The sequence below is a fragment of the Salvelinus alpinus genome, chromosome 14 (assembly GCF_045679555.1).
Source record: "Salvelinus alpinus chromosome 14, SLU_Salpinus.1, whole genome shotgun sequence".
Taxonomy (NCBI): domain Eukaryota; kingdom Metazoa; phylum Chordata; class Actinopteri; order Salmoniformes; family Salmonidae; genus Salvelinus; species Salvelinus alpinus.
Genome location: NC_092099.1, coordinates 42,726,202 through 42,743,864, shown reverse-complemented (window position 1 = coordinate 42,743,864; position 17,663 = coordinate 42,726,202). Strand labels below are relative to the sequence as shown.

Here is a 17,663-nt window from a genome sequence, read left to right as displayed (position 1 = left end):
TTACAGCTCAGCATTTAACACCATAGTACCCTCCAAACTCGTCATCAAGCTCGAGACCCTGGGTCTCGACCCCGCCCTGTGCAACTGGGTCCTGGACTTCCTGACGGGCCGCTCCCAGGTGGTGAGGGTAGGTAACAACATCTCCACCCCGCTGATCCTCAACACTGGGGCCCCACAAGGGTGCGTTCTGAGCCCTCTCCTGTACTCCCTGTTCACCCACGACTGCGTGGCCATGCACGCTTCCAACTCAATCATCAAGTTTGCGGATGACACTACAGTGGTAGGCTTGATCACCAACAACGACGAGACGGCCTACAGGGAGGAGGTGAGGGCCCTCGGAGTGTGGTGTCAGGAAAATAACCTCATACTCAACGTCAACAAAACAAAGGAGATGATTGTGGACTTCAGGAAACAGCAGAGGGAGCACCCCCCTATCCACATCGACGGGTCAGTAGTGGAGAAGGTGGAAAGTTTTAAGTTCCTCGGTGTACACATCACGGACAAACTGAACTGGTCCACCCACACAGACAGCGTTGTGAAGAAGGCGCAGCAGCGCCTCTTCAACCTCAGGAGGCTGAAGAAATTCGGCTTGTCACCAAAAGCACTCACAAACTTCTACAGATGCACAATCGAGAGCATCCTGTCGGGCTGTATCACCGCCTGGTACGGCAACTGCTCCGCCCACAACCGTAAGGCTCTCCAGAGGGTAGTGAGGTCTGCAGAACGCATCACCAGGGGCAAACTACCTGCCCTCCAGGACACCTACACCACCCGATGTCACAGGAAGGCCATAAAGATCATCAAGGACAACAACCACCCAAGCCACTGCCTGTTCACCCCGCTATCATCCAGAAGGCGAGGTCAGTACAGGTGCATCAAAGCAGGGACCGAGAGACTGAAAAACAGCTTCTATCTCAAGGCCATCAGACTGTTAAACAGCCACCACTAACATTTAGCGGCCGCTGCCAACATACTGACTCAACTCCAGCCACTTTAAAAATGGGAATTGATGGGAATTATGTAAAAATGTACCACTAGCCACTTTAAGCAATGCCACTTAATACAATGTTTACATACCCTACATTACCCATCTCATATGTATATATACTGTACTCTATATCATCTACTGCATCTTGCCATCTTTATGCAATACATGTACCACTAGCCACTTTAAACTATGCCACTTTATGTTTACATACCCTACAGTACTCATCTCATATGTATATACCGTACTCTATACCATCTACTGCATCTGCCATGCCGTTCTGTACCACCACTCATTCATATATCTTTATGTACATATTCTTTATCCCTTTACACTTGTGTGTGTGTGTAAGGTAGTAGTGTGGAATTGTTAGGTTAGATTACTGTTGGTTATTACTGCATTGTCGGAACTAGAAGCACAAGCATTTCGCTACACTCGCATTAACATCTGCTAACCATGTGTATGTGACTAATAAAATTTGATTTGATTTGAGAACAGATTTCACAAAAAACAAACTCGTTTCACATTCTATTTTTTTTTGTCTAGACAAGAGACGTGGCGTGTTTATTGAGAACCCTGACACAACATGACTAGATGTAACAGAGACTGTTAACACTGCAGTGGGGAATGTGTTGCTGTCATGTTAAGCGTAGGACTCCAACGGTCAGTGTTGGAATGTAGGGTGGCAAAGCACATTTAGCCTTTTAATATTCCTCTCCCTCTTCATCCTCTTCTCCCACGCTGTCAGTGCCCACCTCTTCATAATCCTTCTCCAGAGCTGCCATGTCTTCCCTGGCCTCAGAGAACTCTCCCTCCTCCATGCCCTCACCAACGTACCAGTGCACGAAGGCTCTCTTGGCATACATCAGGTCAAACTTGTGGTCCAGACGGGCCCAGGCCTCAGCGATGGCTGTGGTGTTACTCAGCATGCACACGGCCCTCTGGACCTTGGCCAGGTCTCCTCCAGGAACCACCGTAGGGGGCTGGTAGTTGATACCCACCTTGAAGCCAGTGGGACACCAGTCCACAAACTGGATGCTCCTCTTGGTTTTGATGGCAGCGATGGCAGAGTTGACATCTTTGGGAACAACGTCGCCACGGTACAGGAGACAGCAGGCCATGTATTTGCCGTGACGAGGGTCACACTTCACCATCTGATTGGCCGGCTCAAAGCAGGCGTTGGTGATGTCAGCGACTGACAGCTGCTCGTGATAGGCCTTCTCAGCGGAGATGACTGGGGCATAGGTGGCCAGAGGGAAGTGGATACGGGGGTAGGGCACCAAGTTGGTCTGGAACTCTGTCAGATCAACATTCAGGGCTCCATCGAAACGCAGGGAGGCAGTGATGGAGGAGACGATCTGACCAATGAGCCTGTTGAGGTTGGTGTATGAGGGACGCTCAATGTCAAGGTTCCTACGACAGATATCATAGATGGCCTCATTGTCCACCATGAAGGCACAGTCAGAGTGCTCCAGGGTGGTGTGGGTGGTCAGGATAGAGTTGTAGGGCTCCACCACAGCCGTGGACACCTGGGGAGCTGGGTAAACGGCAAACTCCAGCTTAGACTTCTTTCCGTAGTCGACAGACAGACGTTCCATCAGCAGGGAGGTGAAACCAGAACCGGTGCCTCCTCCGAAGCTGTGGAAGATGAGGAATCCCTGGAGCCCAGTGCACTGGTCAGCCTGATGGAGAAATGGTACAATAACATTGTTAGATGTGATCTTATGTTATAGCAGTAAGAATAGAATGGAGAACCTGTTTGCATGTTCTACCTAGAACCATAAAGGGTTCTTCGGCTTGTCCCTGTAAGATAACCCTTTATGGTTCCAGGTACAACTTATTGGCCAACTGAAAGAACCCTTTTAAAACGCTTTATTCCATAGAGAAGGTTTCTGAAGAACCTTCTAGAATGAAAAAGGTTCCGTGTAGAACCCTAGTTAGAGGCCTGTTTCAGAATGATGACTCACCAGTTTGCGTGTCCTGTCCAGCACGATGTCAATGATCTCCTTGCCGATGGTGTAGTGACCGCGGGCGTAGTTGTTGGCAGCATCTTCCTTACCAGTGATCAGCTGCTCAGGGTGGAACAACTGACGATAGATACCTGTCCTCACCTCATCTGAAACACAAAGGTAGATTTAGAATATCCTAATATTCAGAATATGAGGAATATCTTGGGACAGAATATCAAATCATTCAAAGCTTGTGAACCATAATCCAATAGGAAATCTCCAGGATTTCAGAGGATGTCTCATCTTACCGATGACAGTGGGCTCCAGATCAACGAAGATGGCACGGGGGACATGCTTTCCGGCTCCGGTCTCACTGAAGAAGGTGTTGAAGGAGTCATCTCCACCTCCACGAGTCTTGTCACTGGGCATCTGTCCGTCTGGCTGGATCCCATGCTCCAGGCAGTACAGCTCCCAACAGGCGTTACCCATCTGGACTCCGGCTTGGCCGACATGCATTGAAATACACTCACGCTGAAAAAGAGAAGGTACAAGACATCAACTACATGGAAACTTGAATCAAAATAGTGCTATGCACATTTGTAGGTTTAAAGCTGTTTCAGAGTATAAGTGAGTAAACTAACATGACATGTATCATTTTATTGTCCTTATTTATTTTAATCCCCATCTATTTAGCATCTATCTATCTGTGAAAGTAATATAATGTCCTCGTGGGAAAGTCCTGGATTTGACTGAACTGTGAATTCAGCATGGCCTCCCATTTAACAAAAGGGACATTTAAACAACGTGATTGGCTAGGTTATCCTGCTAGGTCACCATCTTGCAAATCCTCTATCCCTCTATCTGCCATTTAACCACAGATCGTCATGCATGACCCTGTATCTTTAAGAGCTCAGGACCAGCGTGAAAAGGGTGTGCCTTGTTGCCCCCCCTCCTCTTCTTTTCCCCCTCCCTCCTTCTCCTCCCGCTATCCGGACCAGCTGCGCACCCGTTGCAGTGTAAAACAGCGATATCTATCTCGCGCACATAAAATGGCAGCCATCTCAGACCGCCCCTCCCTGTTCTCCTTTGTGCTCAATCATGTCGCATAAAAAAAAAACATGTAAAAAAAATAAGCAATTTATGTCTTTGCACTGAAGAGAAGAGGTGTTTCATCTACACAGACGGTCATTGTTCTTTATACTTGGAACAAATCTAACCCACATTTGATGTATGGCTATAGATGATTCTGTCACAAGAATATTAAAAAAAAAATGTTTTACCTAAATTACATGTATCATTATATCAGTTAACACCTTAAAATCGACATATGAAAAAGTAGAAACGCATATAATCAGCAGATAATATCATAAGGGCGGGAATTAACGCAATTGCGCATTAGGTTGGGTGCGCCTAGTATGCTGACTTGTTTCTTACTGCATGCGTTTTCACTAAAACAGTCCGTTATAAATAGTATCTAGTACGATTAGTACACAGTATGTCGTTTTTTTTTAACAGTAGTAAATAGTTTTCGGATCATGGTCCTTTATGTACAGAATCCATCGTCCACATGCTTTTCAGATTGATCTAATCCTATAATTTTTTTTAATACGAATACCATGTGAAAGAAAGAAATAAAGATACTTGTATTATCTACATCAGTCGTCAGCACTCACCATTTTGTCTGGTTATCTTTTCCTTCACAGGCTGACGTTGAGGATTCAGAAGAGAAGGCAGAACTGCAGAAGAAAGGAAGAGGCAGGGGTTTTATAGGCCGGGAAGCAGACAGCCCGACCGGAAGCTACAGCGGAGTCTGCTTGGCGGGAGAGACTGTTGGTGGGTCGTTCTTGAATTGCGGTGTCATTTTGTCATGGCATTTAGGAAAATAGTTGAGAGTCGTTTTTTATAAAAATGTATTTGGGTACACCTTCCCATTCTAAATCAACTAATATGGCAGCTGAATTACTTAACATAATTTGTACCATTGTGCCACCAGGAGTAGCAACACCAATGATGGTAATACCAATGAGACATTTTTGTTTATTGAAGATTTTCTGAAATGGAGGGCACAAGATGCTCAAATCTAGGGTCCATTATCCCTTTTTTTTTACTAAAGTGATATATGATCAATAATTTTGCTCACAATGTTATTTACCTTCATTTAAATTGACTAATGTAACCGATGTGAAATGGCTAGCTAGTTAGCGGTGGTGCGCGCTAATAGCGTTTCAATCGATAACGTCACTCGCTCTGAGACCTTGAAGTAGTTGTTCTCCTTGCTCTGCAAGGGCCGTGGCTTTTGTGGCGTGATGGGTAACGATGCTTCGTGGGTGGCTGTTGTTGATGTGTGCAGAGGGTTCCTGGTTCGAGCCCAGGTTGGGGTGAGGTAAGGGACGGAAGCTATACTGTTACACTAACACCAAGTGGCACCACGTGACATATTAAAAGGGTGTGATTAGCTAAGAATTTTCTCTAATATTGACACCTCACCGATAACAGTTTGCCTCTGGAGGACATGCTCAAGGTTCTTGTATATATTTGTAATTAGGGATTTAAGGCAGTAACAACATTGACATAAAAGTGAGGAACAAACATTATACTAGTAAATAGGTATTTTAATAGCCTTCTTTGTTTTTATTGATATATACAATATCAAATAATTGTATTCACTATCATTCAAAATAATATATTGATTTCTCTAAATCCACAGAACATGCCACTTCAACTCTACACATCAGTACTAGAACAAGCCAATTTGCTCACCCTAAGTTCTTGCGTATGTTTACAATGCGTAAACATAACGTTGTGCATTATAAAGGACTTGCATGATGTTTTATCATTGATAAACAGTTCAATATAAACAAAAACATGTATTAAGAATAACTATTTGTCGTTATAAAGTGTTTTTCAACGTTGCAAAGGCAAGGAGTGCAAATGCCACCGCAATTCAAGAACAACCCTGGTATGAAAATAACAAGGAAGTCCCTCCCCCTTCTCACAGACAGAAGCTGACTGGCTGACTCTCTCTCTACGCAGACACGAATTTGGGGTATTGAGCTGTGGAATAGCATAGTCAGTGCTCTCCGGGATCCTTGGGACGTCCATACCCTTATATTAACCATTTTAACTTAAATTGGGTAGCAGCTACTCTTCCTGGGGTCCAAACACATTAAGGCACTTACATTACATATAAAACGAAAAATAAAACAGTACATCATATAACATTACTACACCACTACATATCTATAATACAACATGTTTAATACCACCATACAACAATATTATAATGTGCCTTCAGAAAGTATTCAGACCCCTTGAATTTTTCCACGTTTTGTTATGTTACAGCCTTATTCTAAAATTGATTAAATTGTTTTTTTCCCCCTCATCAATCTACACACAATACCCCATATTGACATCACAATACCCCATAATGACAATGCAAAAACGGTTTAAAAAACTAACATTTTTGCAATTTTAATTCAACAAAAAAAAACTGAAATATCACATTTACATAAGTATTCGGACCCTTTACTCAGTACTTTGTTGAAGCACCTTTGGCAGCGATTACAGCCTCAAGTCTTCTTGGGTATGACACTACAAGCTTGGTACACCTGTATTTGAGGAATTTCTTCCATTCTTCTCTGCAGATCCTCTCAAGCTCTGTCAGGTGTCGCTGCATGCCCCTCCCCTACCATTATCCCCTCCCCCACCATTCTCCCCTCCCCCACCTCCTCCCCTCAATTCTCCCCTCCCCCACCCTTCTTCCCTACCCCACCCCATCTTCCCTACACCATTCTAGTTTCAGAATTTCAACCTATCCCTGACTACTATCAACCTACCATTTTGAAAGTTAACCCACAAAACTAATTTGGTTATAAGCCTGTAGGACCTGCCTTGTTCATAGTGTTCTTATGAAGGCAGAGCAGCGCTTTATTATGGACAGACTTCTCCCCATCTTAGCTACTGTTGTATCAATATGTTTTGACCATGACAGTTTACAATCCAGGGTTACTCCAAGCAGTTTAGTCATCTCAACTTGCTCAATTTCCACATTATTAATTACAAGATTTAGTTGAGGTTTAGGGTTTAGTGAATGATTTGTCCCAAATACAATGCTTTTAGTTTTTGAAATATTTAGGACTGAGCTTCTTGGACTGAGTTAGTTGGACTGAGCTTCTTGGACTGAGTTAGTTGGACTGAGTTAGTTGGACTGAGCTTCTTGGACTGAGTTAGTTGGACTGAGCTTCTTGAACTGAGTTAGTTGGACTGAGTTAGTTGGACTGAGCTTCTTGGACTGAGCTTCTTGGACTGAGTTAGTTGGACTGAGTTAGTTGCATTGAGTTAGTTGGACTGAGCTTCTTGGACTGAGTTAGTTGGACTGAGTTAGTTGGACTGAGTTAGTTGGACTGAGTTAGTTGGACTGAGTTAGTTGGACTGAGGTAGTTGGACTGAGGTAGTTGGACTGAGTTAGTTGCATTGAGTTAGTTGCATTGAGTTAGTTGCATTGAGTTAGTTGGACTGAGTTAGTTGGACTGAGTTAGTTGGACTGAGTTAGTTGGACTGAGTTAGTTGGACTGCGTTAGTTGCATTGAGTTAGTTGGACTGAGTTAGTTGGACTGAGTTAGTTGGACTGCGTTAGTTGCATTGAGTTAGATGGACTGAGTTAGTTGCATTGAAAGCATAAAGAAGTGGTCAAAAATAAATAAAAACCACTTGGTATGTTTGTGGATGTTTTCACTCAAATCCTTTATTGAAAGTCGTCACTGTGACAAATATTTTAGAGAAGGTACTACATAGGGTGTGGTCTGTTCATTTCTCCATTCATTTCCCCATTCATTTCCCCATTCATTTCCCCATTCATTTCTCCATTCATTTCCCCATTCATTTCCCCATTCATTTCTCCATTCATTTCCCCATTCATTTCCCCATTCATTTCTCCATTCATTTCCCCATTAATTTCCCCATAGAGAAGGTACTACATAGGGTGTGGTCTGTTCATTTCTCCATTCATTTCCCCATTCATTTCCCCATTCATTTCTCCATTCATTTCCCCATTCATTTCCCCATTCATTTCCCCATAGAGAAGGTACTACATAGGGTGTGGTCTGTGAGACGTTTGACACATCCCACCTGTCAGGTACTCCTCACTGTTAAATTGACTGATTCAACACCCAATATACAAGTTACCCTAAATAACAGCTCTCTTTCAAGACAAGATTTAAAAAAATTAAATAAAAATATTTCTCATTTGCCAAATACATTGTATAACAGACAGGTTATTATAACGGCACATTTCTATGGAAATTACAAGACGCTGTTGGCGTCCTGATTCTAAATCATAACCAAATTAGTTTTGTTGGGTTAACTTTCAAAATGGTAGGTTGATAGTAGTCAGGGATAGATTGAAATTATGAAACTAGAATGGTGTAGGGAAGATGGGGTGGGGAATGAAAAAGAGGTGAGGGAGGGGAGAAGGGTGGGGGAGGGGAGAGAGAAGAAGGGTGGGGAAGGGAAGAGGGGTCGCCTAGAGGAGAAGGGTGGGGGAGGGGAGAGAGAAGAAGGGTGGGGCAGGGAAGAGGGGTCGCCTAGGGGAGAAGGGTGGGGGAGGGGAGAGAGAAGAAGGGTGGGGCAGGGAAGAGGGGTCGCCTAGGGGAGAAGGGTGGGGGAGGGGAGAGAGAAGAAGGGTGGGGCAGGGAAGAGGGGTCGCCTAGGGGAGAAGGTTGGGGGAGGGGAGAGAGAAGAAGGGTGGGGAAGGGAAGAGGGGTCGCCTAGAGGAGAAGGGTGGGAGAGGGGAGAGAGAAGAAGGGTGGGGAAGGGAAGAGGGGTCGCCTAGGGGAGAAGGTTGGGGGAGGGGAGAGAGAAGAAGGGTGGGGCAGGGAAGAGGGGTCGCCTAGGGGAGAAGGGTGGGGGAAGGGAGAGAGAAGAAGGGTGGGGCAGGGAAGAGGGGTCGTCTAGGGGAGAAGGGTGGGGGAGGGGAGAGAGATGGGGGAGAGAAGAAGGGTGGGGGTGTACCCTGCCCTGTCACTGTCACTAGCCGGCTACCAACCCTGCACCTTAGAGGCTGATGCCTATGTAGATAGACATGGCATACTGTTTTACTCATTTCAGATGTATATACTGTATTCTAGTCAATGCCACGCCAACATTGCTCGTCCTAATATTTATGTATTTCTTAATTCAATTATTTTAGATGTGTGTGTATTGTTATGAAATGTCAGATACTACTGCATTGTTGGAGCTAGGAACACAAGCATTTCGCTACATCCCAATAACATCTGCTAAATATTTATATGGACCAATACAATTTGATTTGAGTGTGAGAGGGATGGAAGAAGGAGGGGAGAGGGAGTGGGGGGAGAGAGGGGAAAGATAGGGGTGGGGGAAGGGAAATATAGGCGTGGGAGAGACGAGAGGAGAGACCACCCTGGCTATAAAAGCTAAATTAGGTCACCCGATAATGGGACTAACTTTAGTGAAAAAGGCGTAGGGCCTTTGACGATTCGGTCGAGAACGTGGAGAAGCGTTGCACCTTCAGCAAGGAGTGTTCCAGAGATCCCGACCTGCAGCAACTGCCTTTAAAGGAAAAATCCACTCATTCCTATCATTTACAGTGTTACAGAACAATATATTTTTTTTGTGAACAAATAATTGATTTGTTATATAATAAGGGCGGTAGCAACATGTGAAAATCGTTGTGGAAATCTGTTGCGGCTCATGTCGACTACAAAACCCACAATGCAATGCGCTCGCAAGCAAGCGCAACACAATAATACCGAACCGAATATCAGTGTGTGAAGTATCTAGTTAGCTGTAAAATCGCCTAAGCAAACTGCACTATCAATTTAGGAGTGTACGATCTCACCATGTTCAACCTGCAGATCGATGTGCCTCACAGAGTGGAGTCTGAAATTCGCAATGGCACCCTGGACTGAAGAGGCAGACAAATAGGATACATGTGTTAGACCCTCTGTTAAATTGCACATTTCACGAGGTAGGAATATCGCTAAAAAAAATATGATCAATGACTCATTCGAGAGAAGACAACCTCCCGCGTTATGACATCGACCGGTATTGAAATCTGACGTGTATGATAGACGTTTTCGTGATCTTACAGTTAATCCTATTAGTGTAACGAGAGCGGTTTTATCGCAACGCTACGTCATAACGGGCGAATTTCTGCCTGCTTGGAACGGCAATAGGTCAGATTCACATGAAATGACCCAAGGAATCGATAGAACATCGCTCAGAGATACACACAAAAACAATATAAATATTAAAAAATGGGTGAATCTTTACTTCAAGATTTTAGTGCTCGCTCTTCATAATCCTTCCCCAGGGCTGCCATGTCTTTTCTGGCCTCAGAGAACTCTCCCTCCTCCATTCCCTTTACCACACTAGTTTCATCATTTCAACCTATCCCTGACTACCATCAGCCTACCATTTGAAGGTTCCCCACTATATTAATTTGGTTATGATTTAGAATCAGGACGGCAACAGCGTCTTGTATTTTCCATAGAAATGTGCCGTTATAATATCGTCTGTTAAACAATGTATTTGGCGAATGAGAAATAAAGAAATAATTATTGTTTTGTCTTGTCTTGAAAGAGAGCTGTTATTTAGGGTAACTTGTGTATTGGGAGTTGAATCAGTCAATTAAACAGCGAGGAGTGAAAATATAAACCGTATCTGACAGGCGGGCTGTGTCAAAAGTCTCACAAACCACACCCTATGTACTACCTCCCCTAAAACATTTGTCGTAGTGCGACAGAGACAAAATGTCAACTGGTATGTGGTGTAGGGAAGATGGGTCGGGTAAGGGAGAGGGTTGTGTAGGGAAGAGGGGTGGGGGAGGGGAGAGGATCGTGTAGGGAAAATGGTTTGTAGAGGGGTGGGGAAGGGGAAAGGAGTCTGGGTGTGAGGGAGGGAGGAGAGAGTGGTGAGGGAGGGGAGGAGAGAGTGGTAAAGGAGGGGAGGAGAGAGTGGTAAAGGAGGGGAGGAGAGGGCTTGTATAGGGAAGAGGGGTGGGGAAGGGGAGAGGGCTGATGGAGAGAGTGGGTGGGAGATAGGAGGGGAGAGAGGGTGGGGGAAGGGATTAGTGGATTCGTCTATTTCAGCCACACCTGACCAGTTGCTGACAGGTGAATAAAAGCACACAGCCATGCAATCTCCATAGACAAACATTGGCAGTAGAATGGCCCATACTGAAGAGCTCAGTGACTTTCAACGTGGCACCGTCATAGGATGCCAGCTTTCCAACAAGTCAGTTTGTCAAATGTCCGCCCTGCTAGAGCTGCCTCGGTCAACTGTAAGTGCTGTTATTGTGAAGTGGAAACGTCTAGGAGCAACAACGGCTCAGCCGCAAAGTGGTAAGCCACACAAGGTCACAGAACAGGACTGCCGAATGCTGTATTGCGTAAAAATCGCCTGTCTACGATTGCAACACTCACTACTGAGTTACAAAATGCCTCTGGAAGCAACGTCAGCAAAATAACTGTTTGTCGGGAGCTTCATAAAATGGGTTGAAGCGGCTGGAGTGGTATAAAGCTCGCCGCCATTGGACTCTAGAGCATTGGAAACACGTTCTTTGGAGTGATGAATCACGCTCACCATCTGGCAGTCCGACGGACTAATCTGGGTTCGGCGGATGCCAGGAGAACGCCCCAATGCATAGTACCAACTGTAAAGTTTGGTGGAGGAGGAATAATGGTCTGGGGCTGTTTTTCATGGTTCGGGCCCCTTAGTTCCAGTGAAGGGAAATCTTAATGCTACAGCATACAATGACATTCTAGATTATTCTGTGCCTCCAACTTTGTGGCAACAATTTGGGGAAGGCCCTTTCCTGTTTCAGCATGACAGTGTGAGATCAGTGTGGAAGAACTTGACTGGCCTACACAGAGCTCTGACCTCAACCCCATCGGACACCTTTGGAAAGGGAAAGGGGGATACCTAGTCAGTTTTACAACTGAATGCATTCAACTGAAATGTGTCTTCTGCATTTAACCCAACCCCTCTGAATCAGAGAGGTACAGGGGGGGGGGGGGGGGGGGGGCTGCCTTAATCGACATCCACGTCTTTGGGATGAATTGCCTAATCGCCCAAGATGATTTTGGAATGAGATGTTCGACGAGCAGGTGTCCACATACTTTTGGTCATGTAGTGTAGCTTTATAGGAGGCAGGTAACAGCAGGTACTGTGGCAAGATAGAGTATGTGAACCCTTTGAAATTACCTGGATTTCTGCAGAAATTGGTCATAAAAATTGATCTGATCTTCATCTAAGTCACAACAACAAACAAACACAATCTGCTTAAACTAATAACACACAAACAATTATATGTTTTCATGTCTTTATTGAACATTCACAGTGTAAACATTCACAGTGTAGGGTGGAAAAGGACGGCCACTCCTAGGGAGAGTAACAACAGTGCTGAACTTTCTCCATTTATAGACCATTTGTCTTACCGTGGACTGATGAACATCAAGGCTTTTAGAGATACTTCTGTAACCCTTTCCAGCTTTATCCAAGTCAACAATTCTTAATATTAGGTCTTCTGAGATCTCAGGCAATGCTTCATGTGAATAGCAAACTCACATTTTGTGAGTGTTTTTTATATTGCAGGGCAGCTCTAACCAACATCTCCAATCTCATCTCATTGATTAAACTCCAGGTTAGCTGACTCCTGACTCCAAATATCTTTTGGAGAAGTCATTAGCCTCGGGATTCACTGTAACGCTCGTCGTATGAAGTAGAAGGAGACCAAGGTGCAGCGTGGGTAAGCGTTCATGATATTTAATCAAACTGAACACTGAAACAAAATAACAAAGTGGAACAAAAAGAAACAGTTCTGTCAGGTGCAGAAACACAAAACATAAAACAACTACCCACAAAACCCATGTGGGAAAACAGCTGCCTAAGTATGGTTCTCAATCAGAGACAACAATAGACAGCTGTCCCTGATTGAGAACCACACCCGGCCAAAACATAGAAATAGAAACATAGAATGCACACCCTAATCACACCCTGGCCTAACCAAAATAGAGAATAAAAACCTCTCTATGGCCAGGGCGTGACATTCACATACTTTTTCCAACCTACACTGTGAATGTTTAAATTATGTATTCAATATAGACAAGAAAAATACAATAATTTGTGTGTTATTAGTTTAAGCAGACTGTGTTTGTCTATTGTTGTGACTTAGATGAAGATCAGATCACATTTTTTGATGAATTTATGCAGAAATCCAGGTAATGCCCTTTCAAACACAGCTAGTGCTCTGTACTGGACATAAGTAGAGAGGACAAAGAGTCTGATACCATCATCACCCTCATCATCATCACCCTCATCATCATCACCCTCATCATCATCACCATCATCACCACCATCATCATCACCCTCACCATCATCACCCTCATCATCACCACCATCATCATCGCCCTCATCATCACCCTCATCATCACCATCATCCTCATCATCATCACCATCATCATCACCATCCTCATCATCACCACCATCATCATCACCACCATCATCATCACCATCCTCATCACCACCATCATCATCACCATCATCATCATCATCACCACCATCATCATCATCATCATCCGATCCACAAGAGGTTTTAAAACACCCCTGTGCTCTGAGGAATAACACATATTGTAGTATTTTGAGTTCGTGAGATCATGTTATTGAGCACTTCTGGTGTTTTTTCATGGGAATGTATCCAGTGTAGAAAGAAAAGCCTGTATCAAAATGTGTTCATAAGGCTTTAGGGCTGAATCACACGTTTGGATTATGTAGAACTGTGTGTCAAAGGAGCAATTGACTTCTGGGGGTGTGTTATGTTTTTGGTTTTTCATTCATCTTGTCACCCAGAACCAACGTGGTCACGAGAGACTTGTTTTTCTTTTAACAGTGTTGTTCATTGCAGAAAGCGTCAACATGTGAATGTTTCAATAGCCCGCGGACTTAATAATTAATGCTTTTTTTAACGGAAAATTATTGGAACACCGTTCTAGTGAAAAAATTTTTTTTGTTACTTGATCTTATAAAGCATTACAATGACTGGTCTCACACTTTGACTACAGGGAGACATTCAGAGAGAGAGAGAGACCCACAGGCTGCTGAATACAATGTATGAAAGACCAGTTTCTGTCTTACTAAAGATGTCCCTTGGAGAGGAAAGTAACAGAACATATCCTACTTTGGTTCTGGGACCTCAATAGGTTGGGGAAAGTAACAGAACATAGCCTACTTTGGTTCTGGGACCTCAATAGGTTGGGGAAAGTAACAGAACATAGCCTACTTTGGTTCTGGGACCTCAATAGTTTGAGGAAAGTAACAGAACATAGCCTACTTTGGTTCTGGGACCTCAATAGTTTGAGGAAAGTAACAGAACATAGCCTACTTTGGTTTCTGGGACCTCAATAGTTTGAGGAAAGTAACAGAACATAGCCTACTTTGGTTTCTGGGACCTCAATAGGTGGAGGAAAGTAACAGAACATAGCCTACTTTGGTTCTGGGATCTCAATAGGTGGAGGAAAGTAACAGAATATAGCCTACTTTGGTTCTGGGACCTCAATAGGTTGAGGAAAGTAACAGAATATAGCCTACTTTGGTTCTGGGACCTCAATAGGTGGAGGAAAGTAACAGAATATAGCCTACTTTGGTTCTGGGACCTCAATAGGTTGAGGAAAGTAACAGAACATAGCCTACTTTGGTTCTGGGACCTCAATAGGTGGAGGAAAGTAACAGAATATAGCCTACTTTGGTTCTGGGACCTCAATAGGTTGAGGGAAGTAACAGAACATAGCCTACTTTGGTTCTGGGACCTCAATAGGTGGAGGAAAGTAACAGAATATAGCCTACTTTGGTTCTGGGACCTCAATAGGTGGAGGAAAGTAACAGAACATAGCCTACTTTGGTTCTGGGACCTCAATAGGTGGAGGAAAGTAACAGAATATAGCCTACTTTGGTTCTGGGACCTCAATAGGTGGAGGAAAGTAACAGAATATAGCCTACTTTGGTTCTGGGACCTCAATAGGTTGAGGAAAGTAACAGAACATAGCCTACTTTGGTTCTGGGACCTCAATAGGTTGAGGAAAGTAACAGAACATAGCCTACTTTGGTTCTGGGACCTCAATAGGTGGAGGAAAGTAACAGAATATAGCCTACTTTGGTTCTGGGACCTCAATAGGTTGAGGGAAGTAACAGAACATAGCCTACTTTGGTTCTGGGACCTCAATAGGTGGAGGAAAGTAACAGAATATAGCCTACTTTGGTTCTGGGACCTCAATAGGTTGAGGAAAGTAACAGAACATAGCCTACTTTGGTTCTGGGACCTCAATAGTTTGAGGAAAGTAACAGAACATAGCCTACTTTGGTTCTGGGACCTCAATAGGTGTTAGTTACAGATAATTGAAAGGATGAAACACAATAGCTGCTCAGATTGACTAAAACAACCTGCATAGCTAGAGCCTGAAGTACCGACGTTAGACATTATCTCTCTCTGTATATCGTTCTGTATCTCGTTCTGTATCTCGTTCTGTATCTCGCTCTGTATCTCGTTCTGTATCTCGCTCTGTATCTCGTTCTGTATCTCGTTCTGTATCTCGCTCTGTATCTCGTTCTGTATCTCTCTCTGTATCTCGTTCTGTATCTCGTTCTGTATCTCGCTCTGTATCTCGCTCTGTATATCGTTCTGTATCTCGTTCTGTATCTCGTTCTGTATCTCGTTCTGTATATCGCTCTGTATCTCGCTCTGTATCTCGCTCTGTATATCGCTCTGTATCTCGCTCTGTACCTCGTTCTGTATCTCGCTCTGTATCTCGTTCTGTACCTCGTTCTGTATCTCGCTCTGTATCTCGCTCTGCATTGCCCCTGGTCATTATGAGGTCCAGTCCATTGACATGGTTACCACAGGACTTTAAAAACGAGCACGACGACTTTACAGATCTCAGACTTTATAAGTGTTATAGATATATGCAGAAATCAGATAAGATCCAGGTTTTATTAGCTTACAGAAACGACCATAAATTAAATGCATAATCATAGTAAGATAGGAGGTTATACATCTATTAGTTTACAGAAATACCCATCAATTCCATTCAGCATACTGTATTTCATCCAAGATATTTAAGCAAATACAATATGTCGAACGCTGTTATGTTGTGTTCTTCTTTGTTTTCCCATGATTCTGCTGCTAGAAGGCCCCGCCCATAACTCACCAGAGATATTTTTTTGATACTGTAAACTTTATTGAGATTCTGTTGATTACAGGCAGACGATTTCCTCACATAAAGTGCAGTAAATCCGCTGGTGACCATATATATAACTCGAGTAACGGCGTCGCGCACCCCAACAATCTGAGGGGGGGGCGTGTTTGTCTCTGTACTATTTATGGGCATGACCGCTCTGAACTCGTGCACCGTTTAAAACAACCACTCTGTAGCAAATGCACAAATCTTTGCTGTTCCCCTTAATCTTTTTTTTTTTTTGCACGGCGATCGAATGTTCACTTATGTCTGCAACTTTGGGTCCATTTAAAGCAAAAGGTATTCCATAAACACATCCTCCTGAACCCAACTCATTCGCATGTGTTGAATTATTCATGTATTTTCATTCTTACAGAAGAAAAAATGTTGTTATCTCTGCTGTGATTGGTTGTCATTGGTGAGGAGGATCCAAAGTTTTTTTTTTTTTTTTACATAGTGGAGCTGCCATACAGACCTGATGAGTCACTGGGGACACATAGCCAATGAGATGGCTAGCTCGTCTGACAGGTCACAACCTGAAAGGCTAGAGGCCTTTGTTTGCTTTCTAAAGCTCACAAAGAACCATTCCGTACCAACAAACAAGCCCCAGTCAAACATGACCTTTATTCTTCTCTGAGAAAATATATTTCAATACAAATGTATTATTTTTTTTGTTTCATTATTGGATTTAAAGCAACACATTGTGTTTTCCTAAAAAATAACTAACCAATTTATAATGCCTTGAGCTGTTAGTTGGATTATGTATATATTTTAAAAATGTACTTATCTAGGCAAGTCAGTTAAGAACAAATTCTTATTTACAATGACGGTCTACACTGGCCAAACCCAGACAATTGTGCACCGCCCTATGTGAAATGTGACTCCCAATCACAGCCAATTGTGATACAGCCTGGATTCAAACCAGGGTGTCTGTAGTGACGCCTCAAAGCACTGAGATGCAGTGCCTTAGACCGCTGTGCCACTCGGGAGCCAATATAGTTTTAACCCTTTAATTCAAACCAGATGACAAAAGGCTGCTGAGTGGTGTTAACGCATTCGTTCTGCATACCACTGATGTGACGTGAACTCAGTGACACACAGGACAGGTGTCAAGTCTTTCTAACGTGTTCCACATTCCGCACCACTACTGTACATTGGGTTACAGTGCCACCTACTGGTGACAGATGAGAATATTAGAGCTGCAACATGTCACCGCTTGGTGTATGTGATGTTTGCTCGGTGGAAATGTTAGGAGAAAATAGCCCATTCGCATCAGAGTACAGAGGCTATGGGTAAATAATACGAGTCTCTCAAACCAAGTTCGCTGCTGGAGAAGCTACCACCCAAGGGAGAGACATCTCAAATTGTAATCAGCATTAATGTACCAGCTCAGCAGAAATGTCTGCAAAGATTGAGCACAATCTCCCCCCCCCCCCCCAAAAAAAATCTCACTCCTAGGCTAAAAATGACGCAGCAAATTCT

At 43.7% G+C, this 17,663-nt stretch overlaps 1 protein-coding gene across 1 annotated transcript; it reads right to left on the bottom strand.

Annotated features, from left to right (window-relative positions):
• Positions 1–1,628: 1,628 nt before the first annotated feature.
• LOC139538925 (tubulin alpha chain-like) lies at positions 1,629–4,803 on the bottom strand. Its single transcript, XM_071341503.1, has 4 exons — positions 4,608–4,803; positions 3,243–3,465; positions 2,953–3,101; positions 1,629–2,667 (listed from the first exon to the last, which is right to left on the bottom strand). The coding sequence occupies exons 1-4, from the start codon at positions 4,608–4,610 to the stop codon at positions 1,690–1,692; spliced, it is 1,353 nt and encodes a 450-aa protein (XP_071197604.1). The 5' UTR covers positions 4,611–4,803; the 3' UTR covers positions 1,629–1,689.
• Positions 4,804–17,663: the final 12,860 nt, after the last annotated feature.